The sequence below is a fragment of the Meriones unguiculatus genome, chromosome 21 (assembly GCF_030254825.1).
Source record: "Meriones unguiculatus strain TT.TT164.6M chromosome 21, Bangor_MerUng_6.1, whole genome shotgun sequence".
NCBI classification, from domain to species: domain Eukaryota; kingdom Metazoa; phylum Chordata; class Mammalia; order Rodentia; family Muridae; genus Meriones; species Meriones unguiculatus.
This window is the reverse complement of record NC_083368.1, coordinates 33,126,242-33,153,809: the sequence shown is the minus strand read 5'-3', so window position 1 is coordinate 33,153,809 and position 27,568 is coordinate 33,126,242. Positions and strand designations below refer to the sequence as shown.

The 27,568-nt window shown below is 39.9% G+C and overlaps 2 protein-coding genes across 3 annotated transcripts in view; both read left to right on the top strand.

The window, feature by feature from the left end:
- Krit1 (KRIT1 ankyrin repeat containing) overlaps positions 1-2,392 on the top strand; it is a 35,144-nt gene extending 32,752 nt beyond the window's left edge. For both annotated transcript variants that reach the window (XM_021659915.2, XM_021659916.2), the window contains exon 17: positions 1,907-2,392. In XM_021659915.2, the coding sequence (XP_021515590.1) occupies positions 1,907-1,975 (69 nt within the window). In that variant the 3' untranslated portion in view covers positions 1,976-2,392. The remainder of the gene's footprint in view (positions 1-1,906) is intronic.
- A 6,401-nt stretch (positions 2,393-8,793) lies between these two features.
- On the top strand, positions 8,794-26,470 carry Lrrd1 (leucine rich repeats and death domain containing 1). The gene is made up of 6 exons (XM_021659909.2): positions 8,794-9,048; positions 14,773-16,742; positions 21,107-21,305; positions 22,777-22,938; positions 24,664-24,781; positions 25,434-26,470. Exons 2-6 carry the CDS (start codon positions 14,844-14,846, stop codon positions 25,615-25,617), a joined length of 2,562 nt encoding a protein of 853 aa, XP_021515584.1. The 5' UTR covers positions 8,794-9,048; positions 14,773-14,843; the 3' UTR covers positions 25,618-26,470.
- Positions 26,471-27,568: the final 1,098 nt, after the last annotated feature.

Genomic DNA, 27,568 nt, shown 5'->3' with positions numbered 1-27,568 from the left:
GATGGATTTTATTTCTTTAATCCATCAGCTCATCTGTTCCTTTTGATTGGTGAGTAGAGGCCATATATTTAAAGTTATTACTGAAAGGTGTATATAGATTGCAGTCATTTTGATCTTTTTTTGCTGGTTTGTTGGTTGTAGTTTGTCTCTTCTCCCACCCCCACCACCCTCAGGATCTTTTGGCTATGCTTATTCCTCTCTTCAGTTTGAAGTATTGCTTCCAATATTCTGTTTAGTGTTTTGTTGTTATTGTTGGATATGAATTGTTTTTTGGCTGTTTCAATCATGGAAAGTTTTTCTTTCATTTTTATCTTTTTTTCTTTCTATTTTTATCTATGCAAATAGCTTTTCTGGTTATAGTAGTCCCGTTTTGCAGTTGTGGTCTTTTAGAACTTGGAGTGCATTGCTGTAGGCTCTTATGGCTTTCAAAGTTTCCATTGAGAAATCAGGTTTTATTCTAATAGGCGTTCCTATATATGTGACTTGTTGGGGGGGGTGTTTCTTCTTTCTTCTTCTTCTTCTTCTTCTTCTTCTTCTTCTTCTTCTTCTTCTGCTGCTGCTGCTGCTGCTGCTGCTGCTGCTGCTGCTGCTGCTGCTGCTGCTGCTCTTCTGCTTCTTCTGATTATCTTACATCTTTTCATTTTTGTTTTATTTGTTGGGTATGCTTAGTGTTTTAACTGTAATATGCTTTTGGGTGTTTCCTTTCTGTTCTTGTCTGTTTGCTGTTCTGTGTGCTTTTTATATCTATAGGTTTGTCTTCAATTCAGTTTTTTTTAATTAAATTTGTATTTTTTAATATTAGTTACAGTTTATTAACTTTGTATCCCAACTGTATCCCACTCCCTCATTCCCTCCCAATCCCACCCTCCATCCCTCATCTTCTCCCTACCCCTTTCCAAGTCTGGGCAAGTATTCTTCTATCATCCTGTTAAAGATCTGGTCTATGCCATTGAATGTCCCGGAATCCTTCTCCCTCTTCTATACCTGTAATTCTAAGATTTGATTTCTTTGCTACTGTCCCACATTTCCTGTATGTTCCTTTCTTGTATTTATTAAAATTTTTCATTTTCTTTGTTTTTTTAGTCTATATCCTTTTGTGTTCTAGTCCAAATATCTATCGTCTATTTGACTCATTGTACTTGCAAACTTCTCTGAGTTTTCTAATTGACATAATGAGTTTTTCAATTACATCTTCATTTCAGCTAGCATTCTCATCAATGTTTCTTTTTATTCAATTCCAGTTTTCAAATCTTGAATTATTTCTGTTATTTCATTCAGCTGTGTGTAATTTCTTAGACAGCACTCATTGTTATCCTCTTGGAGTTCAATGAAGTATTTGCATCTTTTTTAAATTCCTTGAAATCTTTGATAAAGTTTATTATTATACTTTTATGTTTTATTTCTTGAGGTTCAGCTAGGCAGTTCTCATTACAGAACACTTCTGTAGGACTGTTGGGTTTGATGGAAGACATGCTGTTTTGACCAGTCATGCTGTTTTTGTTTTTCCATTTGACTTGAGTATGTGGTCTCCCTGTGTTGGTAGTAACTGATGTGATAATCTGGTTTTCCATGTGGCAGATGTGTGACCTGAACTAGGCCAAGTAAAGCTGGCGGGTTAGTTATTTAACTAGTTATTTAACTGGACCAAGGAAAGGTGGCTTCGAACCCATTGGCCTGGGGCTAGGCCAGGCAAAGGGAGTGGCTAAATGAAAAGGGTTTATACCCTTAGGTCTAGAACTAAGTTTTTGGTTTTGCAGATGTATCAGATATGCCTAGTTTATTGACATGCTGTCTCTTCCTAATAAGGTTATCTTGCTAATAGGTATGAAAATACCCACTGCTATGTATGTCTTTTAAACTTTTTATATGTTTCATATTTAGTGTTAATGTATGTTTTATTTTGTAGGCTGGTCTTGTGGTAAAGCTGCTGATGAAGTTAAATGGACAACTAATGCCCCCTGAAAGAAATTCATGAAAAGAACATAGCTGGTATTCAAGCCAGCACATTTTGTAATGCAGAGTTTTTTCCATGAAAGATTTCGTAAAATATGGCTTTACAAAGCATGTAGTCTCATGTAGTATGTATATGCTGTTACATACACTGTACAGAATCTGTACTCATGTTTGGTGTGTAATATACCACTTAGTTTTGTATGATATGCTCATAAGCTCTTCTAATTTTTGAGAGAAACACATAAAAATAGATTGGCAGTCTGTATTATATTAAAATAGTAAGCTTTATAAAAAGTTATTTTCAGTAAATAGTAAAGAATTTAATGTGGAATGTGATGAAATTAAAATATAGCTTTGATATAATTTTGTGTGTTACTTAAAAATATACTGAAAACCAACATGATTTCAATAAATAAAATGTATTTTATATTTGGATCTATTCCTTAAAGCATTTCTTCTGTAATCTATGAACATGTTTCAGGGTGTCTTTAAAAGTCTTGATTAAAGGTGTATCTCTACCAGACAGCGTCCTCCAAGTGCTCTCACCACGCTTCTTGCATCAGTTTGCTGTCCTCACACTGATTCAGACCCCAGAAGTCCACTCTGCACATCCATTCATTCTTTGGAACTACCAGGGATGGACTGGGAATAATTTTTTAGTTTTAAATCTCATATCTAATAAGGACTTTATATTAATTAGATCATTGGCTGCCATGCAAGCACACATACACTCGACGTAACAATTTCTAGATGTCAGTAGTTGAACTTGCTAAGTGTATGCTATATTTTTGTGTCTTGACTTAATGCCTTATTTGTATTGCCTTTGCATTATAGGAGCTGAGTCCTGATATCAGTGAAGGTTCACAGCTGTAGGCATGGCAGCAATAGCGTAGGTTCACTCATAAGTAAAAAGTGAAGGCAAGCAAGCAAGCACTTCTTTATATACAGGCTACCTGTCAGTATGGAGGAGTACCTCATCTCAGGACCTCCTGCAAATGCCCTCATTGGCCCATGCAGCAGAATTTCTTATTGAACTTAGAATCAAATTCTAAATTTTATAATATTGAACACAAGCCTCTTTTTTAAAAAGAACATTAAATTTATTCTTTCGCAGTTTCATATGTATTTAATATGTTGTGTTCACTTTCAGCACTACCACCCTCGCCTCACACTACTGTCAGTCTCCTTCTAGAGAGCCCTTTCCCATATCCATGTAGTTTTGCTTCATTTTGTGACTCACTGATTTTAATCAGAACTATCTGTGACCATGGGTATAGAACTCTCCAGTGGATCCTGGTATGCTCACCAATGGGTTCACATCTGGAGATTGACTTCCCCTCCACTAGAATCCTTCAGTATCCAAGAAGTAGTTCAGCAGGGAAGGGTTGGACCCTGACTTCCCCAGTCCATGATGGGCTATTGAAAGATTTAATCTTGTACAGGCCCTGTGCATGCAGCCAGAGCTACTATAGGTTGCTATGCCATCCATGCCCAGATCATATTTCACTCTCTTGCCTCTATCTTCCTGCTTTTACATTCATTCTGCCTCTTTTGTGGTATTCCCTGAGTTTTAAAGGTTGTATAAATGTCCTATTTAGGTCTGAGCACTCAGTTGTCCCTTTTTAGCAACATCTTGGGCAGTCAAGAATCTCTTCATTCATTACTGTCTATTGTGAAGAGAAGCTCTCTAGTTAAGCCTGAGTCATATTTGTCTATGCATACTGTTCTAGGTTGCTTTTCTGCTGTGTGATAAAGAACTGGCCAAAGCAACCTGGGGAGAATAGAGTTTATTTCAGCTTGCAGCAACTGAAGCATAGACCATGTAGGAATGGCGTTTACTGGCTTGCTCATCTGACTTTATTATGTAGAGCCCATTTGCTGAGGGGCGGCACTTCCCACAGGGAGGTAGGGCCCAGTACACCAATGAGCAACCAAGAAGATGTCCCACTGGCATGCCCACAGATCTCTGGGGGAAACAGTTTTTCAGTTGAGGTTCCCTTGCTGGGTATGTCAAGTTGGCTACCAAGATTAGCTATCATTGATATAAACAAAGATGCTTAGAAGCTAGTTGGATGCCAACTTGGGTGAACAACAGTAGTCAGTTACCCCTCCCAAGACCGTATGACCTTCGTAGCCATGAATTTTTAAGTGGATTTACAGTACTAGGGACAAATTTCTTCTTGCAGAGCAGGCTGCAAGGCCAACCAGAATGGTTTGCTGTGCCTTTAACAGTTATTGCCACTGGTGCATTGGTATTGTAACTCATAGGGTTCACAGCTGGAACTGTGTGTTGATGCTTTCCTACCCTGGTGACCTAAATAGAACCAGCATTGTGAAAGCAAACCAGCAAGAAGGCAAGATCCAGCTTGGTTTCTCTCTATCTTGCAGCCAAGGTGTATAGCTGTCACTAATACGGTCTTCCCATTAAGTTCTGGTGGACAGCCAAGAGGCATGACAAAAGCCGTTTGGGGAGCCTTTGGGGCCTCCTTCCCAACAAGTCAAAGGGAGATATCACACCTGGCATTAGCATTTATAGTAACACTCAGTGGCTTCTCGGAGCAGCCGTACACAGCCAAGCAGGACATCTTACAACTTTTTTTTTTTTTACTTATATATTTTAAATTGCCTTACAAAATAGGTTTCCATATAGCTTTTTCATACATGCTTTATTCTGATTAACCTCCACATGTCCCCCTTCTTCCCACCCTCTTCCCTGCTTAAACCTTTCCATCTGCTTTATACCTACACATTGCCTGTGTTATAAGACCCCTTTCTTACAACATCCCCTTTCAGTGGTCCCTCACTAGTTTACTGGCTTCTACAAGGCACTCCAAGTTAGACACAATTCAGTCTAGGATCTACAAATAAGAGAGAACATTTGGCCTTTGTGCTTTTGCGTCTGGGTTGCTTCACTCACTGAAATTTTCTAGTTCCATTCATTTACCTTCAATTTTGATAATTTTTTTAACAGATGAATAGAATCCCATTGTGTGTGGATGGATGGATGGATGGACAGATGGATGGATGGATGGATGGATGGATGGATGGATGGATGGATGGATGGATGGGTGAATGCATGGATGGATAACAGACAGATAACATTTTCATTACGCATTTATCTGTTGGACTTGATCCCATTTCTTGGCTATTATCAATAAAGCAGCAATGAACATGGATGTCAACACATCTCTATAGAAGGATATAGAATCCTGTGGTGTGTATGCCCAAGAGCAGTACAATTGGCATCTATGGAAATTCTACTTTGAGCTTTCTGAAGAACCCTCACACTGATCTTTCCAGAAGCTGCACCAGTGTATCCTCTCACCATCAATGAACCATTGTTTCTTTTTCTCCACATCTCCACTACCATTTACTGCCTTTTAATTTTTTTTATAGGCATTTTGGGGTGAGATGGAATCTCCAAGTAGTTTTAATTTCAATTACCCTAATGACTATTTGAACTTTTTCTTAAATATTTGTCATGTATAACGTTTTGTAATATACAGTCAGTGTATATTGTAACAGCATATATTAAAAGTTAATTCAGATCATCTAAAATGGTAACCTGGCTGCATAGCACATTTGACATTATTGGCCACATGAAAAGGAAAACAAATTGATTTACATTAACTTTTGGCCATTTTAGATTCTGAAAATGTTCATACATCTAGTGAGGCTAACCTTTTTGAAATATTTAGCAGCCATACATATTCTATTGAGAATTCTCTCTCAGTTCAGATCTACAGCTCATGTTTTATTGAGTTACTTATTTTCTTAGTGTTTCTTTTTTCTTGAGTTATTTGTGTTCTTGATATTAATCTGTTGGATATATAGCTTGCAAAGACTTGTTCCCATCCCATAGCCTATAGGCTACCTCTTCCACTTGATTGACTACTTTCTTTACTGTATAAAAACTTTTTAGTTTCTTGAGTTTCCATTAGTTATCATTGGCTGTATTTCCTGAGCAACCAGCATCCCACTCCTTACCTCTGATTGTATCTTGTATACACTCCCTGCTTTTTCGTCTAGTAGTTTCAGAGTTTCAGCTTTTATATGGAGTTTTTCAGTCAATTTTTTGGAGCTGGTTTTTGTGTAGGCTAAGAAATAAGGATGTAGTTTTAGTCTTGTGTAGGTAGGCATCCAGTTTTCCTAGCACCATTTGAGAAAAATGCTTTTTTCCAACTTGCATTTTTGGCATCTTTGTCAAAAATTAAGTAGCTGTAATACTGTAACTTATGTCTGTGTCTTCTCTTTCATTGATTTACATGCATTTTTATGCTAGTACCGTGCTGATTTTTGTTTTTGTTTTATATGGTCTGGTTTTTCAAGACAGGGTTTCTCTGTGTAGCCCTGGCTGTCCTGGAACTTCTGTAGATCAGTCTGGCCTCAGACCAGAGATCCTCCTGCTTCTGCCTCCTGAGTGCTGGGATTAAAGGTATGTGCTACCACCACCTGACACCATACTGTTTTTATTATTGTGGCTTTGTAATATAATTTGAAACCAGAAAAGGTTGTTTGAACAAAAACAGCTTCGATAGACTCATGAATTCAAATGTTTGGTTCCCAGTTGGTGGAATTATTTAGGAACAACTGGGAGGTATAGCCTTGTTGGAGAACGGCTGTCTCTGCCTCCTGCTTATGAATCAGATGAAGCTCTCAACTAAAGCTCCAGTGCCATGGCTGCCTGCCTGTTGCCATGTTCCCTGTCACAATGGTTATGGACTAACACTCTGAAACTGTAACCAAGCTCCCAATTGTAGAGGAATTTTAATCCAGCAACATGGCTACTCTGCCTTGAATACAGACATGCGGACGCATGCAGATTTCTGAGTTACATCATGTAGTTCGGTTGAGCCAGTGAGTTGAGGGGCAGTGAGTTGAGTTTGTGACAGTTCAGTTTGTAGAAGTCAGAGGAAGTTTTTTCCCATGAGAGTTTAACAGAGAGAAGTTAAAGAACACGCTAGACACAGGTGAAGACGGAATGAGCCAGAGAGAGAAGGAACTAGAAGATTAGAACACATTGCTAGAGTTAGTTTGAGACCAAGCAGAGCAATTCAGTGAGAAACTGAGAGAAGCCAGATTGAATCAGCTTGGAGAGGAGTTTGAGCCAGAACAGCTGAGTTGAACCAGCCAGCAGAGTTCAGAAAGAACTAGGAAGAGTAAACTTACTCAACAGTAAGTCTCAGAGGCTGAAAACATTCTAGGCCTAGCGAAGATTGTAGGGAGCCTAGAAGCTTCCAGGACTAGGCACAGGTTAGCAGACAAGAGGCAGTAAGCCTCTGAGACGACAAATCAGGCAAGTGAAAGTTACTTTAACACCCAATTAAATGCTTTCTTTCATAAGTTGCCTTGTGTATGGCATCTCTTCACAGTAATAGAACAATAAGACACCAGGTATGGTAATGTCTCCTGTATGATTTTTTTGCCCAGGTTTGCTTTAGATATCTGCTATCTTTTCTTTTTTTCTATATTAATGTTAAGATAACTTTTTCAGTTTCTGTTAAAAATGGCATGCGATTTTTGACTGGAATAGCATTGGTTGTGTGGATTACTCTTAGTGGGATGGTTACTTTCACAACATTAATTCTAATCCATTAGCATGGGAGGCCCTTTCATCTTGGAGTGTTTTTTTTTTTTTTTTAACTGTTGTCAACTCTCTGATTTCTTTCAGTGTACCCTTGGTATAGAACGGCTGTGGGTTTTTATACATTAATCTTGTATACTACCACCTTGATAAAAGTGTATATGAGTTTCTGATGGTATTTTTAAGGTTTCTTATGTACATCACCAGCTGACAGACACTTTGACTTTGTTTCCCATTTGGATCTTTTTATTTCCTTCTCTTTTATTGTTGTGTCTTGAACCTCAGACAGTATTTTAAATAGGAGTAGAGAGTGGACAGCCTCATTTTATCCCTGATTTTAATAGAAATGCCTCAAGTGTTTCTTTGAGTTCATTGAGCTGTGTTGATTGAAGGTCATATATCGCTTTCATTTGATGAAGGTATACTCCCTTCACTCCTATTCTCTCAATGGGTTTTATCAGAGGATACATTTCACTGTGAAGTATATTTACTCATAACTGCCCAAAAGAGCAAACTTAGGTATATCCGTACCTATAGTGGAATAGTACTCACAAAGGAATAAACGACTGATGAACAGCATGAATGAAGTTCCAATGCACTAACTAAACTAGCAAAACTCAAAAGGTTTAGCGTTCCGAATAGGGAATATTCTGGGAAAGATAAAACTACAGGGCAGAAAATATATAGCAATTACTAGACGTTAAAGATAGGTGTGGGTAAATGTGGGGACATAAAGGGGAAGAGTAAAGGATTTTGGGAAAAGAATATTCTGATGGTTGAAATAGCGTATTGTCAATCAACATTCAGTTTGGATCACAGTGACTCAATGCATAAATTTAAAACACATTTCTGAAAAGAAGCAAAATTTTTCGTGCAATTTGGAAAACTTATTTTTAAATACAAAGATGTATTAGAAATGTATTAAGTACCCATATTCACTTAGTGTTTAGTCAGGGAAAATTATAAGTTATGTGTTGTCCCGCCCCTCAGATCACCTAAATAGATCACTAGTAACAGGCTGCAAGAGCTCCCAAGTAGAGAGGAGTCAACCAGCAGACCGCCCTGCAGCTGCCTGACGGTTGCTGGGGAACTGAATGACAACAGGACCCACCTAGTACCACCCTGCGTCCAAAGCCAGCTCACAAACGCCTGAGGGAGGCAGGACACAGCTGAGCCAGTGCTGCCGCCATCGCCACATTCGCAGACATTCGCCGCGCATGCGCGCGCCCCCTGCCGGCTTCGATGCGCCGCAGAGAGGCCCGGGGCTCGACTGGGACCCCTAAGCCAAGGCCCGGTTTTTTTCCTGCCTAGCCTTTCTACAACACCTGCAGCCGCGCACAGTCTCCTCCCTCCAAGCTCCCAGGCCACGTCGTCCAGGGTTTGCACTCTGCCCCACGCTGCTTCAGCCGCCGCTCAGCGCGTTTCTTCCCGCACCTGTGGAAGCAATTGTTGATGTCACTTTCTGTGAAAAAGTTCTATGGCTACCAGAATGCCCACCTCTTTCAGATAAGGTATCTTTAACTTTACTAATACTTGTTAAAACAGTTTGAATTTGTTTTTGCTTATCTAATTGGCAGTGTTTTTAAATGGGAGATTTTCTCAAACACATTTTTAAGTCTTATCTAGCTATATATTTCAGCCTTTACAAGATTTGTGGGGAGAGTACATGTACAAAGAGGGGAGTGTCTAGGGGGAGGGGAGATTCACATGCAGAAGATAAGCTGCAGGAGTCATCTCTGAACTTCTCCTTTCCATCGTGTGGGTCCCAGGCTTCGAACTCAGGTTGTCAGATGTGGCAACAAACGCTTTTACCAGCTGAGCCGTCTGACTGGGTTATTGATGGCAACTCCTTCAATGGAATCCTTCCTTCAATGGAATCCTTTGCAGCCCTTAAAACATGTTTTTCACATATTCTTTTCAAATAGCCTAGTTCACTTCCATAATGAAAATGTTATAGTTTACACTGTTCAGTAAGGTAGTCACTAGACACGTGTGGCTGCTGAACGCCCCCCGAAATATGTTTGTTGACTAAGGAGCTGGCTTGTAATTTTACTTAATTTCCATTGGAATAGCTACATGTTGCTTTTTTTTTTTTACCTTATTGGAAAATACCATATATTAAGGCCTCAGTGTTGTCCCCCGTTGCCTGGGGAAAAGAGCATGTAAGATCATCAATTATTACCTCTCTGAAGCTGTAGAAGATATCTTAATTGCTTTTCTTTTTTTTAAATATTTTTTAATTTTTATTAATTACACTTTATTCACTTTGTATCCCCCTTGTAGCTCCCTCCCTCCTCCTCTCCCAATCCCACCCTCCCTCCCCCTTCTCTACGAATGTCCTTCCCCAAGTCCACTGATAGGGAGGTCTTCCTCTCCTTCCTTCTGATCCTAGTCTATCAGGTCTCATCAGGAGTGGCTGCATTGTCTTCCTCTGTAGCCTGGTAAGGCTGCTCCCCCCTCAGGGGGAGGTGATCAAAGAGCAGGCCAATCAGTTCATGGCAGAGACAGTCCCTGTTCCTATTACTATGGAACCCACTTGGACACTGAACTGCTGTGGGCTACATCTGTGTGGGGGTTCTAAGTTATCTCCATGAATGATCCTTGGTTGGAGTATCAGTCTCAGAAAAGACCCTTGGGCCCAGATTTTTTGGTTCTGTTGTTCTCCTTGGGGAGCTCCTGTCCTCTCCAGGTCTTACTATCTCCCCCTTCTTTCATAAGATTCCCTGCACTCTGCCCAAAGTTTGGCTATGAGACTCAGCATCTGCTTGGATACCCTGCAGGGTAGAGCCTTTCAGAGGCCCTCTGTGGTAGGCTCCTGTCCTGTTCCCTGTGTTCTCCCTCTTCTGATGTCCATCCTCTTTGCCTCTCTGAATAGGGATTGAGGCAGCTGATTTTCCTTTGGGGTGTCCTATCCCTCTACACCAGTGGTTCTCAACCTGTGAGTTGGGATCCCTTTGGTGGTCAAGTCACCCTTACACAAGGATCACTTAAAACCATCAGAAAACACAGATATTTCCATTACCATTCATAACTAGTATAATTAGAGTCATGAAGTAGCTTCGAAAATAAGGTGAGATGTGATGATAAATGCTGTAAGCCTAGGCACCCAGCAGGGAAGGTTAAGACAGGAAAGCTCACCTCAATGATCAACTGGGGGGGAGGGGCTACAGAGAAAGGTAGTCTCCGAAATAAAACAGTAGCTCTTCATGTTGAAGATCTAAATTACAAAGAAGAGGAGCCTTTTTTTTGCATGAAAACAGCCAAACGCCTGGGAATAAAACTGCTCTAAACCTGGCCTTTTGACCACTGGCCTTTAGCCCCTTATGGTCAATTCTAACTGAAATCCAAAAGGCAAAAAAAAAAAAAAAGTACTCCAAGCCCAGATTCACTTCCACAAACCAATATTCCAAGCCAGGCGTTGGTGACACACACCTTTAATTCCAGAACTTGGAAGGCAGATGCGGGCGGATCTCTTGAGGCCAATCCTGGTTTACAAAGTGAGTTTCAAGACAACCAAGGCTACACAGAGAAACCCTCTCTCAAAAAACTTAAAAAAAAAAAAAGTAAAATATAGCCAAATGTGTTGGTGTATTCTTATAAATCCAAGCTCTCAAGAAGTGGAGACAAAAAAAACACCATAAATTCAGAGCCAGCTATATAACCAGGCCTTGTATAAATAAAATTAAAAAACACAATAAAAACTTAAAAACATTGGAGAGCTCTTTCCCTTTCTTAGTCAGCATTATTACTGTTATTTTTTGAAGTTATTGTGAGTTTATTATTTTCCTGTTTTATTTCATAGCAAGCTCGTTATAGAGATCCAGAAAATTAATTGATTTTTCTGGTAGTGTCTTTAAGGTCTTTTAAGTCTTGAATTCTATAGTCTGGAAATTGGAACTTTTTTAAAACTTCTTACAATGGTGTGCTGTCTAGTTTTATGTCAACTGGATACAAGCTAGTCACTGGAGAGGAGGGAACCTCAATTGAGAAAACACCTTCAAGATATCCAGCTTGTATAGGGAATTTTCTTACTTGGTGACTGATGGAGAAGTACCTAGCCCATTGTGGGTGGGGCAATGTCTGAGCTGGAGGTCCTAGGTTTTATAAAGCAGACTGAGCAAGCCATTGGAGTAAGTAAGCAAGCAGTACCCCTCCATGGTCTCTGCGTTATCTCCTGTTTCTAGGTTCCTGCCCTGCTTGAGTTCCTGTTCTGACTGCCTTCAATGTAGAGTGATATGAAAGTGAACCTTTTTCTCCCAACTTGCTTTTGTTCATGCTGTTTCATCCCAGCAATAGAAATCTTTCCCCCTCCCCAGCAATAGAACTCTCAACTAGGACAAATGGTGTCTCTTTCATTCCTTGCTATAATCTTATGATCATAATACTTCCAAGTACTATATTAACAGAGGAAATGCTTGTAGTATTTTCCAACTTTGTATATATTAACTATGGGTTTGATATTTATATATCCTTATCCTATTATGTTTAACTCAGTTCCTTTTTGTTGTAGCATGAGAATGCTAGCATGGAATGTGAGAATGTTGTAGCATGGAATGTCCCTTCAACTAATGCGTTTGAGCAGTTGGTCACCAGCTTGTGGTACTGTTTGGAAAGGTTGTAGAACACTTAGGGGGTGGAGTTTTATTGGAAGAAATGTGATGGTTAGGGTGGGCCTTGAGTTTTTATAGCTTGGTTTCACTTCCTGTTCTCTCTCCAATTCTTGACTGTGGGTACAGTGTGACCATGCTGTCCTGATCTATGCCATTCTGAAATGTATGTCCTGGAATTATAAGGCAAAATATAGCCTTTGCTTAAGTTGCTTTTGCCACAGCAATAAGAAAAGTAACTAACATTCTCAGTTATTTTAGAATTTTTTTTTTTTTTATCATGCCAGTATGCTGAACTTTGTCAAATGCCTTTTTTGGATCAGCTGATATGACCATGTAAATACCTTTGTTTATATGCTGTATTATTGATTTGTATTTGTATCTGCTGACCCAACCTTGCCTCTCTGGGATGAAATCAACTCAGCCATGACATAAATCTAGTATGTTCTTGATGTTAGTTTATGAATTTACTTTATCGAGAATCGCTGTGTCTGTATTCATCAGAGTAATTAGTCTATGGTTAAACTTTCCTGAAGAGCAAAAGAAGCAATCATAACAAGGAGAAAATCCTTAGCAACTTACATAAGAAAGGAGGTCTAGAACACGTAAAGCTATGCTAACTAGAATATATAAAGAACTGCAGAAATTAAGCATCACACCCCTCCACAAATATTCCAGTCAGTAAACATGCTAATCAATCAGTAAAGACTCCTCAAGGGAAGCATCCAAAGGACTCCGCACTCCTTCCACAGGCATACCTACAATCCAATAAGCAATAAACATACCCATGTTTATTGTTGCATTGTTCACACTGAGAAACAACAAGCTTACATGCCCACCATTGTACATGTAGATAAAGAAAATATGGTTCATATACACAGTGGACTTTCATTCCATCATACAGAAAATGAAATTATAACAATTTCAGGAAAATGGAACAATTTTCAGGAAATTATAACATTTTCAGGAAAACCATTAAACTAGGTGATATAATCCAGAGTCATATGTGGATTTTTTATTTTAATCTGTATGTATGGGTAAATGTATGTGTGTAAGTGTAGGTTATGAAACTAGAAAGTCAGCCACAGAGGGGAAGAATAGAATTTAAGGGATGAGAAGAAAAAAATAAAACAGAGGAAGCAATGAAATACTTGCAACATGAGAGCAGAGGAGGGGATGCAAGGTAGGTGGAGGGTAGGAAAGGTGCTGGTAGGAGAGAGGGAAAGGACCTCCAAAAAGAGCAGAGTGTGTGGAGCTGGGATGCAGCTCAGTCAGTAGAGTGCCTAGCATGCACAAAATCCCTGGGATCCATCAATTCCTAGCTCCACAGAAATCAGACATGGTAGCTCATGCCTATAATCCAAGCACTCAGGAGGTGGAGACAGGAGGATCAGAAATGCAAGGGTATTCTCAGCTACATGTTCAAGGACAGCCTAGGATGCATTATACTCTATCTCAAATTCAGAACAAATGTGAAAATGATATCACAAAATCCACTAATTTGTATGCTACCCTAACCCCCAGCTTTAACTCTCTCCCACTGGGCATGAGGACACATGACTTTGATCTCAGTATTCAAGAGGCAGAAGCAGGCAGATTTCTGTAAGTTTAAGGGCAGCCTTGTCTAAATAGTGTGTTTCAGACCAGCCAGGGCTACATAGTGAGCCTCTGTCTCAAAGAGAAGAAAAAACAGAAAGAAAAGAAAATCTCAATGCTGCATTGAACAGTAGGACTGATGACATCGTTAATTCTTGATTCTGAAACTTGTTCTGTAGACCAGGCTGGCCTTGAACTCTAGAGATCCACCCGCTTCTGCACCCCAAGTGCTGGGATTAAAGGCATGTGCCACCATACTTGGTCTCAAAATAAAATTTTAAAACAACAAAGCCAATGATTGATTCTTATCCCAAAGGAAATTTTCACTCTCAACACAGGATACAATGATTATGATATTCCCTCTGTCTCTGTTTCTCTCTCTGTCTGTCTGTCTGTCTGTCTCTCTCTCTCTCTCTCTCTCTCTCTCTTGTTTTCAAGACAGACTCTCACTATGTGTGTTGCTTGGTAGGAAATTTTTCTGAGATCCAGGTGTGACCTCTGTGGGTTCCAGGTAAAATGTGGTCTTGGGTATAGGGAGCTGACATTTAGGAATGGGGATGGGCTGGGAGCAGTGCTGGGGTTGTCTAGAGGATGGGGAGAAATCAGGATGTTCCACCAGGCTCTGTTTGGTTCTCTGGGAAAGGGGGCAGAGAACAAGAGGCCACAGCAGGAAGTCTGCTGTAGAGCTGGGCATGAGCCTTGGAGAAATGGAAGAGAGGTGAAGATCTACAGTTAGCCTACCTATTTGCCTGGTCAGAGTGGCCCTGTGGGTTCCCTGCTGGAGTTGGGGGTCTGGGATAAAGCAGTGAGTAGGAGGAGGGAACTTAGGAGAGAAAGATCTGTGAGGTCCACTGGAGATGGGGTCAGGGGACCAGAAGGTGGCTGCGGTTGATGGTCTGCAGAGCAGAGGCAGGGCTGAAACTGGGGGATTGGATTTGGAGAGGCTGGGGACAGGTGAAGATCTGCAGTTAGCCTGACATGTGTGATTTTAATGTCTTTATTACCCTTTTAATATGAACATTTGTCTTACAGGAAAAAAAAAAAAGAACGAGAAAAAGTAGAGTTGCAATCTTGAGTTGGTGGAAGAGCTACCAGTAACTAAGATGTCTGAAGATGAGAATAATGCAGAGTCCGAAGGAGCCCATAGATCTGATGAGTCACTGGAGGAGCCTGGAACTATTGAAGAAATGTTAAGTGCCTTAAACGAAGACGCTTTTTACTCAGAGAGGAAAGAGTCTGACGAGTTTGATGAAGCAAATCTTTTAAAGGATGCAGAAGAGTCAATAGCTTCCTCCACAAGCCAGCTTAACGGAGATGAAGAGAAAAAGACTTCTGACACCAACCTGGAAGATGGCAGCCCATCGTCAAACCCAGAAACTCCACAGAGCTCTAAGAGCTCCTCAGAGAGTAAGACAGCTGAAGACGATCAGCCAGCCAAAGACTCAGATGAGAAGACAGATAGTCCACACGACTCTGAAGACAGCCAGAACGAATTTGGCTTGGAGTCAGATAACTTTACAGTTAACCTTGATGCTAAGGGTTTACAAGAATTCCCTGTAAACATTTTCAAAGACAAATACGTAAAATACCTTTATCTAGATAAGAATAATATAAAAAATTTCCAAGGGGCAGACCCAGAGGACCTACTAGGACTAGAAGTTCTGTCCTTGCAACAAAATGGATTGTCATCGATTCCCTCGGACATTGAATTGCTTTACAATTTAGAGACACTGAATGCCAGTTACAACCATATATCCCAGATACCTAAAGAACTATTGCAACTTGAGAGTATGAGGCAACTCTGTTTAGATAGTAATTGTATTGAGAGTTTACCTTCTGACTTAGAAAGTCTTAGCAGTTTAGAGACTTTAAGTTTGGGCAAAAATAAATTAACACACGTACCAGACTCTCTGTCTAGTTTGAAAAATTTGCAAGTTCTCAACCTGGAATATAACCAATTAACAATCTTTTTTAAGTCTTTGTGCTTCCTTCCAATGTTAACCTCACTAAACCTCACCGGAAACATGATACGCAGTTTGCCAAAAGAAGTTAGGGAACTGAAAAACTTAGAAAAGCTTTTAATGGATCACAACAGACTTACTTTTTTGGCTGTGGAAATTTTTCAGTTGCCCAAAATAAAGGAACTTCACCTAGCTGACAATAAATTGGAAGCTATTTCACCCAAAATTGAGAATTTCAGCGATCTCAGGCTTCTTAACCTTGATAAAAATTTATTGAAAAGCATACCAAAAAAAATTTCCCACTGTGTAATGTTGGAATGTCTTACCCTTAGTGATAATAGTATAGAAGAACTTCCTAGGAAAATCCATAAGCTTAAAAATTTGAGACAACTCCATGTGAACAGAAATAAAATGATAAAAATTGCTGAAGAAATCGCACATCTTAGTAATATCAACAGCCTGGAGTTTTCTGGCAATCAAATCACACATATCCCTATTGAAATAAAAAACTGCAAAAAAATAACCAGAGTTGAACTGAGTTACAACAATATAATGTACTTCCCGCTGGGGTTGTGTGCTTTGCAGTCACTTGACTACTTGAGTTTCAATGGAAATTATATTTCAGAAATCCCTGTGGATATATCATTCAGTGAGCAGCTGCTTCATTTAGAGTTGAACAGAAACAAACTCCCCATATTTTCAGAACACTTGTGTTCTCTCACTAATCTCGAATACCTGGATCTTGGCAAAAACCTAATAAAGACAATTCCTCCCTGTATCTCTGCTATGGTGTCACTCCATGTGCTCATTCTGTCTGGTAATAAGTTTGACAATTTCCCAAAGGAACTGTGTACTTTAAAAAACTTGCATGTACTGGATGTGTCAGAAAATCAGTTACAGAAAGTACCTGCAGAAATATCCAAACTAAAAGGGATCCTGAAGTTAAACTTTTCAGGCAATCAGTTCACACGTTTTCCTGTGGAACTGTGCTATCTTAAAACACTGGAAGATTTGAATTTGAGTCAGACAAATGGGAAAAAGGTAAGAGTGCTCTTTTGGGTGTGAAGCGGAGGGTGACTAAGGGACTCTCAACCTGAGGCACAGCGTACATGACAGTGGACGTGTGTACTGGCTAGTTTTATGTCAACTTGACACAAGCTAGAGTCCTCAGGAGGGGACCTCAATTGAGAAAATGCCTCCATAAGATCCGGCAAGCCTGTAGGGTATTGTCTCAATTAGTGACTGACGGGAAGGCCCAGCCATTGTGGACTGGTGGACCTGGGTTCTATAAGAAAGCAGGCTGAGAGCAAGCCACGAGGAGCAAGCCAGTAAGCAGCACTCTTCCATGGCCTCTGCATCAGCTCCTGCCTCCAGGATCCTGCCCTGCTTGAGTTCCTACACTTCAATGTTTTTGAAGATGAATTGTTATTTGGAACCGTAAGTCAAGTAAACGCTTTCCTTTTCAGGTTGCTTTTGGTCATGGTGTTTCATCACAGCAATAGTAGTCCTAAGACAACATGCAAATGCTTGTATGTGTATTTTGAACAAGTGAAATTCTCTATGTTTGAAAACATGGCTCAGATACACCTCTCTACACAAAAGCTTTTTTTTTTTTTTTGCATTCAAATGCAGTGTGAAACAGACATTTTTGTAGATTACTCTCTATTTAGTTCATTGGGAGATTTTTCAAATTTTATGTGAGCTGTATATGTATGCATTCCTGTGGGTGTGTGTTTGGATGCATGTGGGTGGAGTCTTTCAGAGGACATCTGAGGTAGGCTTTTGTTCCATTCCCTCTCTTCTACAGCTTCTGGTGTCTATTCTTTTTTTCCCTTCTGAATGAGATTTAAGCATCTTCCCTAGGGTCCTCCTTGTTGTTTAGCTCCTTTATGTCTGCAGATTTTAGTATGGTTATCCTATATTATATGGCTAATATTTGCTTATAAGTGAGTACATACCATGTGTGTTTTTCTGCTTCTGGGCTATTTCACTCAGGATAATCTTTTCTAGTTCCATCCATTTGCCTGCAAATTTCATGATTTTTTGTTTTTAATAGCTGAGTAGTATTCTGTTAGTAATTGTGCCACAATTTTTGTATACTTTTTTCGGTGAGGGACAATCTAGGTTGTTTCCAGATTCTGGCTATTATGAATAAAGCTGCTAAGAACATAGTTGAGCAAATGTCCTTGTTGTATAGCTGAGCATATTTCAGATATATGCCTATGAGTGGTAGAGCTGGATCTTCAGGTAGCAACAGATCTGGTTTCCAAAATGGTTGTACAAGTTTATATTCCTACCAGCAATGGAGGAGGGTTCCCTTTTCTCCACAACCTCTCCAACATTGTGGTCTCTTGAGTTTTTGATCTTAGTCACTCTGATGGGTGTAAGGTGAAATCTCAGGGTCGTTTTGGTTTGCATTTCCCTGATGACTAAGGCCATTGAGCATTTCTTTAAGAGTTTCTCTGTCACCTGGCTATCTTTAATGCTGGACTGTTAGCCAAAACAAAAACCTCCAAAATCTGTTCTTAAAAGTCTTCCTCTTTGCTCAAAAAGAATCTCTATCATCTATGGCTGGGGTTACAGCTCAGAACCAAACTTATCTGGTTTTTAGAATGTAACCCCTACTACGTAATACATGTTCAGCAAAGCTGCCATAGTAGTGGTGTGTGATCTAAGCAATGGAATGAATGATGAGACAAGGTGTAGTAATGTTAAGCAAAATGTGAACTAAAATAGACATTTTGGTTCTGCGATGTAATTAGCAGCTAATTTGAGTAATTTACGGCAAGTAATTTGACTTTCTGTGTCTTGTGACTCCTCTAGAACAAGTCCCTAACTTCCTCCTGTTCACTAACTTTCTTTGGCCTCATCACACCTACTTTCTACACACATAATCCCCTAGCACTAATAGTTCATAGTTGGCAACTTTCCCTGGAATTTCCAGCTTCACTTTCTGCTCTTGTCCATGTTCAACACTTGTTTTATGCCTAGTTTATTCCAGCAACTGCCTTCGCTATACTCTCTGGCTTATGTTCCTTATCAGGCTTTGTCAGAGTCATCAGACTTCATTCCAGAAGACGATTTTATATATATATATATATAATATATATATCATATATATATGTGTGTGTGTATGTATACATATATATGTGTACATATACATACACACAAATATATATAATATATTTTATGTATATGAGGGTTTTGCTTCTGTTTGGTTCCCATGGGAAGCCAGAAGAGGGTGATGGATCCTTTGGAACTGGAGTTAAAGCTGATTGTGAATTGCCATGTGGGTGAATAAAACCTGAGTCCTTTACAAGGGCAGAGAGTGCTCTTAACTGCTGAGTAATCTCTCCAGCCCACAAAGGGACTCCTCCTCCTCCTCCTTTTCTTCTTGTTTTGGTTTTTCGAGACAGTGTTTCTCTGTGTAGCCTTGACTTTCCTGGACTTGCTTTGTCACAAGACTGGTCTGAACTCGTAGAGATCCTCCTGCCTCTGCCTCCCTAAGCTCTGGGATTACAGGTATGCACCACTGTGCCGTCTTAGGGTACTATTCTTAATGTATTATATTTGGCATGGTGGTGCATGATTGCAGTCCTAACACTCATGAGGCTGAGGTAGGAGGATAGGAAGTTGAAGCCCAGCCTGGGATCCAGAGTGAGATTCTGTCCAAAAAAGAAGGTAAAGAAGAAAGATAAGAGGGAAGAAGGAAGTAAGAAGGGAGGAAGGAAATTCAGGATCAAAGTAGTAGTACCAGTAAAGTCTTTACATTACCATTTCAAAAGTCTTTAAATGGAAAAACATTATATGAATCCTTCTTAAGAAGAATATCCTATGTGGTTGAAAATTTCACTTGGATAGAATGGAGAAGGAATACCTAAAGGATTACTTTATCTACCAGCTGACCAATAACCAATGGTCGGAAGAAGATAAGTTGGGTTAGTCGCCGAGCTTCCATTAAGCAAAGCAAAGGTCACTCAGCAGGACTCTTCTTTCAACAGCAGCTCCATCATCATAGAGCTCTCTCTTCTTCCTATAAACACTGGGCAAGTATGTAGAGAATATTTAGCCAGGCCTAGTGGCCATGTCTGTAATCCCACATATGAGGGGATGGGGAGGGGGTTGGAGCAGTTGGATCTCTATGAGTTTGAGGTGAATCTGCTCTGTATAGTCAGTTCCAGGGAAGATGACAGGGTTACACAGAGAGATACTGTCTCAAAAGAAATTAAATGAGATATTCAAAAAGAATAGTGGTTTGAAGGACGTTCACTGACAGGCCTGCCCACCTATGCTGATCTCATTCCTCCGACATCAGGTTGGAAGTCTTGCTTTCTCATATATTTCTCTGAAGTTATCACGTCTCCATACTGGGCACCTCCCTACTAGCCATATTTGTGCATGATGTTTATCTTGCTTTTGGTAGCACACTTCAAGCCTGCCTGGTAGTGTGTTTCTGTGTGTGTGTGTGTGAGTGTCTGTGTGATGTGTGGTGTGTTTGTGTGTGAGGTGTGTGTGTGTAATGTGTGTTGTTTGTGTGTGTGTGAGGTGTGTGTGGTATGTATATGGTGTGTGTGTATAGTGTGTGTGTGTTTATAATTGTGTTGTGTGTGGTATGAATATATTTGTAGTAAGTGTGTTGTATGTGTGTTGTGTGTGCACAGTGTATATGTGGGGTATGTGTGTATGTGAAGTATGTGAATTATGTGTATATATGTGTTGTGTGTGTTTGTGGGGTGAGTATGGTGTGTGTTTTTTAATTGTGCAGTATATTTGTGATATGTGTGTTGGTGGTATGTTTGTATGTTTGTATGTGTGTTTTGTGTGTTGGGTGTATAGTATGTATGAGTGCTGTTTTTGTATGTGGTGTGTATGTGTGGTATGTGTGTTTGCGTGTGTTGTATCTCTGGGGTGTGTATGGTATGTGTGTTGTATGTGTGTGTGTGTTGTGTGTCCTATATGTGTGTTGTGTTTGTAGAATGTGTGTGTTTGTGGTGTGTGCGTGTGTTGTGTGGTGTGTATGTGTGTGTGTACAGGTATAAGGATGAGTGTCTTTATCACTCTGTGATGAGAATTGGATAAAATGTGAGTGAGTAATTGTACAAACTTGAGAGAAGGAAGAAAAACAGCAGCATTAGCCTGAGGGAGACAAGAAAGGAGTGGGACAGGGCAGAACCTGAGCTGGGGCATGGGGAGAAAGTGTGTTCCAAGCAGCAGGGCTAATTAGCGAGCACTGTGGGTGCTTGCGGGTGTTTTGGATGTGGAATTACAAAGTATGACAGAATGAAAGTGTCTCCTTAGACAAAGACTAAAATAAAACTCTCTTCTCTTGTTTTAAGGGGTTACTTATAGAGTGTTACTAATATTTATGGATTTATAAAAGCATGATTGTTTACTTATCCTTGCAGCTAACAAGACTTCCAGAAGAGCTGTGTAATATGACTCAACTCAAAACACTTGACATCTCCAACAATGCAATCAAAGATATTCCAAAAAATATAGGGGATCTGAAAAATCTGGTTAGTCTATATGCATGCAATAATCAAATAAATTCTCTCCCGCCATCTTTTCTGACTTTAGAAGTTCTACAGTGCCTAGACCTCAGAGGTATGTGCCAAGTGTAATAAGCAATAAGCGGAATATCTAAGTAGAACATTGATCTTTAAATTGCAGTTTTTGCTGACAAAATAAAGACTTTCAGACAGTGCATTAAGTGGGCATCAGAGGGAGAGGTGTACACAGTGCTTTTCCTCCCTAGAGGAAATGAGCGCAAAATGGAAAAACTGATTTATTGTGTTGAAAAGATTCTAGAGATGGAAATAGCAGGAAACAGGTGTTTGGTGGGGGAAATGGGAAAAATGAGGAAGAGCTTTAGATGAGAAGGGGGAGAGGAGGGAATACAGAAGGAGGAGGAGGCATAAAGAACTCTATAAGGGTGTTTAGGAAAAACAGGAATCTATGTTTACTGTAAATTACATGTAATATATGAGTATAGATATATTGTTTAAATGAAGTTATGGTATTTAAGGTGGTAATGTTCCCCTCACTCCTGCTGAGAGCCATAGGCTACCTAGTAAAACTCTAGTACCAGGCATGAGGAAGTTCTTCTGTAGCTGTTGGTCAAGGAAGTCCAAGAGAAGTCCAAGAGAATTCCAAAACAATCAACACTGACAACTGCCTTTGCCCTTGACTGACTCCCAGAACACACTCTGGACACAGGACTTGGAAAAGTCAAGCTGGAAGCCTCCTCCATGAGAACTGGCTCTCATAGTGTCAGAGAGTGTTATGCAAGTTGACAAGGCAGAAGAGCAATTGGCAGTCCTACATAGCTTAAAGCTTGTGAAACAAGGATTACTGGACCAGCAAGATAGCCACAAAGGCCAATAGGGGCACTTTTGCCTTTGGGTAACTAACAGTTGCCTAATTGAACTTCAGGCCCATTCCACAGGAGGATGTTCATGGCTGTACTGTAAACCTATCCAATTACCCATGACTGGGAAGACCATAGACTGGAGAAGAGAACCTACTTTTGGCAGCTTCCTGAACCAATATAATTTCTATTTTCTAAGTACTTCTCTTTATATCACAGATACATGTAGCTCTCTCACCCTCATCAAAGAAGCTTCTTTTTGCATAGATGGAGACTGTTAGAAAGATCCACAACTGGTCAGAATGTACGGAATAAGTGACTATGGGGTGCACACCCCGACTGATGCATCTGCAGTATAACAGGAGAACTGTGGAGAAGGGGCAGAAAGACTGTAAGAATCAGATGCTTAGGATGCCTGCTGATACATAGTGCCCCCTACACAAGACGGGAAGCTGCACCCATGGGCTCTCAACAACATGGTTGCTTGAACAAGCCCAGCATGATGACAGCCTTAGCTGACAGGCCACTGTAGACAGAGGTAATTCCACATGGCCTAACATTGCATGGACATTAGTAAGAACTGTCCTCATTGTCTATGTCCTCGGGTGCACGAGTTACTAAGACAGTAGACTTCTGCACACACAGCTTTCTGCCCCAGCAGTTTAATTTTACGTCATGGTGTGCTCATTACCTCCGTTTCCATCCTAGGAAACAATCTGAAAGATCTCCCCAGTGCTATCTATAATCTCTCGTCGCTGAAGGAGATAAATTTTGATGACAACCCTTTGCTGAGACCTCCAATGGAAATCTGTAAAGGAAAACAGCTGCATACTATCACATGCTATCTCCAAAGAGCGGATGAAAGAGATGGTGGGTGATGAGCAAGGAATTATCTTTGCAAGAAATTGTCTGGTATCTGTACAGTAGAGTCTGCTTTGGTTGGACACTTTAAGCTGGCAGTAACATTAAAATATCATCTTCCTTCTTTCTGAAGGTTGTCTGTGTATAATGATAACTCAGGTTATTTAGTCATGGGAAATGGGGACCGGACTATCTAAAACTGCTCTGTACTCACTCTATTATATACCATATCTAGGTAACCAAGAATATGTCCCGGGTTAAGCTAATGACGAGGCCACATTAGAAAGCGCTGCCCTCTGTAAGCATATGTACACACATGCATGGCTGCGGTGTGGACACTCTTCTAAGACTTGAACTTCACTGGTTCAAGGAACTTGAGAGAAAAGCAAGTCACAGTGGCTCTCTCCTTGAACTCACTTCAGGATGGCTGTGCTAACTACAGTCAAATGAAAAACAGGTTTCAGAGTCTCAAGTGTCTATGTGGTATTTCTCTTATGTGTAGTACTTAGTGGAAGGTGTTCAAGTTATACCACTGGGCATTCATGCTAAAGTTCTGTTTCTCCAGTTCTCAAAGAAACAGGGTTCCTGTTGCTCTGCTGTTTACAGGAAGGTGCAATAGGCAATGGCAGCATCTCCACGATTTCGGGAGAAGAGAAATCTAGACACTTACCATCTTTCTATAAACTCAAGTCACCTTTGTCCTGCAGTGTTTTTAATCCTCAGTGAGGCTGAAGTAGCATAGGAGACGTATTTATTCTGCAGCTAACAAGGAACATAGAGCCCCCCCCCAAGCATTTTATTAAGCGATTAGATTTTCTTTTTATTATCAGCATGAAATCTAGCCTGAAGGATTAATGACGTATATACAGTGTCTCAAAATGAAAAGGCCCAGAACACATTTTGAGATGATATAGAGAACATGGGAGATCTCTAATTCTTGAAAATTCTCATAGCACACTAGTCAACAAAGGTGACTCTAGAGCACAGTATTTAGAAGCGTTCCATTTTTTTTTTTAAAGCACTAATGGGTCTGGAAATATGGCTCAGTGGTTAAGAACATATACTGCTCTTGTAGAGCTCCTGTCAGTTCCCCAGCACCCATGTTAGTAGCTCAGGGCTGCCTGATAACAGGGGTTGGATATATTTGGCCTGTGTGGGTACATACCCCCACATCCTCACATCCTCATAACTTTTTTTGAGACAGGGTCTCTTCATGTAGTCCTAGAACTCACTAAATAGACCAGGTTGGCTTAGAAATCAGAGATTACTTGCCTCTGCCATCCCGAGTGCTAGGATTAAAGATATATGCTACCTTTCCTGGCCTTACATGATTAAAAAAACCTTAATATCTAATTAAACAATGAATTATTTTAATATAAATATGCATTATATGCATACTTACAATAGATTTTATTTTCTCAAAGTAGTTAATATAGAAAAGCCAGAATGGAAGGAAGGAATTAAATTAATTTCAAATCTAGAAAAAAGAAAAGAAGTCAAATTTAAAGTTGCTCATAATATTCTGCTTAATCAGCCATATTAGGTTGTGGGGCTCCTCAGCTTCTAGAAGCAGAAGGAGATGGGGAATACAAATTGAAGACATTTCACCTCTGTATTGTCATTTTCAATTTTATCTGACATATATGTTTGATACAAGCACAGAAGAAAACTAAATATTAACTCAAAGTATCTTTTAAAAAAAAGAAATAATGTTTCTTCTATGTTCAAATGTAGAGAAAATCTTACAGAAGATATTCAACATAGTTGCCAACAATATCACTGAGATAAATTTTGAATTTTTGCAACAAAAACTAAAAATGAAAGGCTCTCAATCTAGCATTCCTGTAAAGAAGTAAGTATGAATGGCATTTGGGACAAATGTGTTTTCATACCTGCATTGATATGATCTTGATATTATATAGTTTTGAAATATTTGAATATTATATAGTTTAAAATATTTACCTTGAAAAAAATATTTACATTGACATAAATTCCACTGTAGATGGTGGCCTTTCACTTATGACATATTTGTGATGCTTGCTGTGCAACCAAACAGTGTAAGAAGGAAGGGCTTTGAGGCTAAGCGACCAGGCTTTCTGTCTAGCTGGCTTCCTGACCTTGGACGTGCCCTTTTCTTTCTCTCTGCTTCAGTTTCTTCAGTGGCAAAACGAATACACTGAACATAGAAAGTTGCCATGATGATCAAGTGAGACAAGCTATAAAGTATGCATTTTATTGTGCTTGTTTATAGTAAACAACTCACAGTGATTATTACCTTAAGAGTTGAATGTGAAATGTGAGCTTGTTAAAAGAAAAAAAGGATGAAGCTAATGTTTGCTTTTGTGTGTTAGGCTCATGGTAAAAGTTCACCTATACTGTGTTCAGTTAAATTTACTCTCACATAAATGTGGTAGATTAACTTGAAAACTTAAGATAAACTTTAAGTATCATAAAATAATGTTCTTGGTTGGTAATTAAAATAATTGTTATTTAAATTTTCACAGCACTGCTCCATTCAATGAGAGAATCTACCACTCACTTATTCAGTGGAAAGAGGACCAGAACTTGTCAGTCACAGCTTTGGCCTTAAGAGAGCAACTCGTTCGGGCACTAACTATGATAGGTGCTCATGAAATAATAGACAAGATCAGAGCTTTGAATATATATACAAGTGCCATCCGACTCTAGCCAGTGGATCTGAAATCGAAGCTGGAAACACCTTGCACTTATAGAACTGAAACTTGACCTTGGGGCTAAATCATTTTGCTGATACAAGTGAATTATTTGTATATCCTGTCTCTTTTTGTTTCTTAGTAGATATTTTTTTGATTTGTGTGTGTGAACATGCATGTGCCACAGTTGGCATGTGGAAGTCAAAGGAAAACGTCCAGGTCTGTCCCTCAATCAAAGAACTGACAAGCCCTTGATGCTCTGCTCTGTGTCTCCTGGGATGGGTGTAAACAGGGATTTATGAACAAATGTACTTCCTTATCTCTGGATGCTTACCCTTTATAGCTTTGACCTATGGCCAGGCTCAACACTCTTTGGGGTAATACCTCAGAGGGCCTCTGAAAGACTCCACTTAGCAGGGTATCAAAGCAGATGCTGAGGCTCATAGCCAAACTTTGGGCAGAATACAGGGAATCTTATGAAAGAAGGGGGAGATAGAAAGACCTGGAGGGGACAGGAGCTCCACAAGGAGAGCAACAGAACCAAGAAATCTTTTGAGATTGATACTCCAACCAAGGACCATGCATGGAGATAACCTCGAACCCCTGCACAGATGTAGTCCATGGCAGCTCAGTATCCAAGTGGGTACCCTAGTAAGGGGAGCAGGGACTGTCTCTGACATGAACTCAGTGGCTGGCTCTTTTATCACCTCCACCCTGATGGGGGACCAGCCTTACCAAGCCACAGAGGAAGACTTTACAACCAGTCCTGATGAGCCTATGGAAGGGGAGGAGGACCTCCCCTATCAGTGGACTTGGAGAGGGGCATGGGAGGAGATGAGAGAGGGAGGGTGGGATTGGGAGAGAATGAGGGAGGGGACTACAGCTCATACAAAGTGAATAAACTAATTAATATAAAAAAATAAAAAATGCCTGTTAAAAAGGTATCTCTCTCCCTAGGGTCACTATTCTCTCTCTCTCTCTCTCTCTCTCTCTCTCTCTCTCTATATATATATATATATATATATATATATATATATATATATAGATAGATAGATATAGATATATTATATATAGAGAGATGTCTATATATAGAGAGATATCTCTATCTCTATCTCTCATTTCTGCTCTACAGCTTGTCTTGTTCCCTCTGGCATGATGTACTGTCCCTCACAGTGTTCACCTTCATCATGGCCTCCATGGCTGTGTAGCTTCCTTTCTTTCCTAATAAATCTCATTTATTGAAAGAACTATTTTGGGTCAGCTGTTTTCACAAGCTGAACTGCCTCTCTTTCCTCAATAAGACCTGATAGAGATCAGACCTTCTCTCTTTGAAAAGTAACGATGAAAACTGAAATGAAATTACAAATATGTAGAAAACAACTGTAAGAACTTTCCTTTTTAATTCTGCTCTGAATTTAATATATAATAATAGTTATAAAGTTAGAAGAGAAAGAGTAAAATCAAATATAAATAAACAGGCATACACTAGAACAAATAACACCAAGAGCATGTCCCTAAAAAGCTACAGCTGTCACTTAGGAAGCTGACACAGGATTGTGGGTTTCAGTCTAGCCTAGGCTACATAGTGAGACTATCTCAAAAGGAAATAAACACGTTTTGAAAAGCTATGATAGTTGAAATTAGATCCCTGATTTGACAGCAATATGGATGCTGTAGTTCTCTATGTGTCCCTGGTGGTATACACAGGATCTGCTTGCCTTGTAACTGGGTTTCCTCTTTTTTTTTTTTTTTTTTTTTTTGGTTTGGTTTTTCGAGACAGGGCTTCTCTGTGTAGCCCTGACTATACTGGACTCATGTTGTAGACCAGATTGGACTTGAACTCACAGAGATCCCCCTGCCTCTGTCTCTGAGTGCTGAGATTACGGAGGTGCGCTACTGTGCCCTGCTGAGTTTCCTTTTATAGATTCACAGTCTTCTTAGTTCATATTAGTATCTTAGAAATTGAT

Excerpts from the sequence above, each read along its gene's own strand:
- Lrrd1 (XM_021659909.2), top strand. The coding sequence starts at position 14,844 with ATGTCTGAAGATGAGAATAATGCAGAGTCCGAAGGAGCCCATAGATCT. Across the intron at positions 22,939-24,663 it reads AAGAGCGGATGAAAGAGATG|AGAAAATCTTACAGAAGATA; the intron begins GTGGGTGATGAG and ends GTTCAAATGTAG. Across the intron at positions 24,782-25,433 it reads TCTAGCATTCCTGTAAAGAA|CACTGCTCCATTCAATGAGA; the intron begins GTAAGTATGAAT and ends AAATTTTCACAG.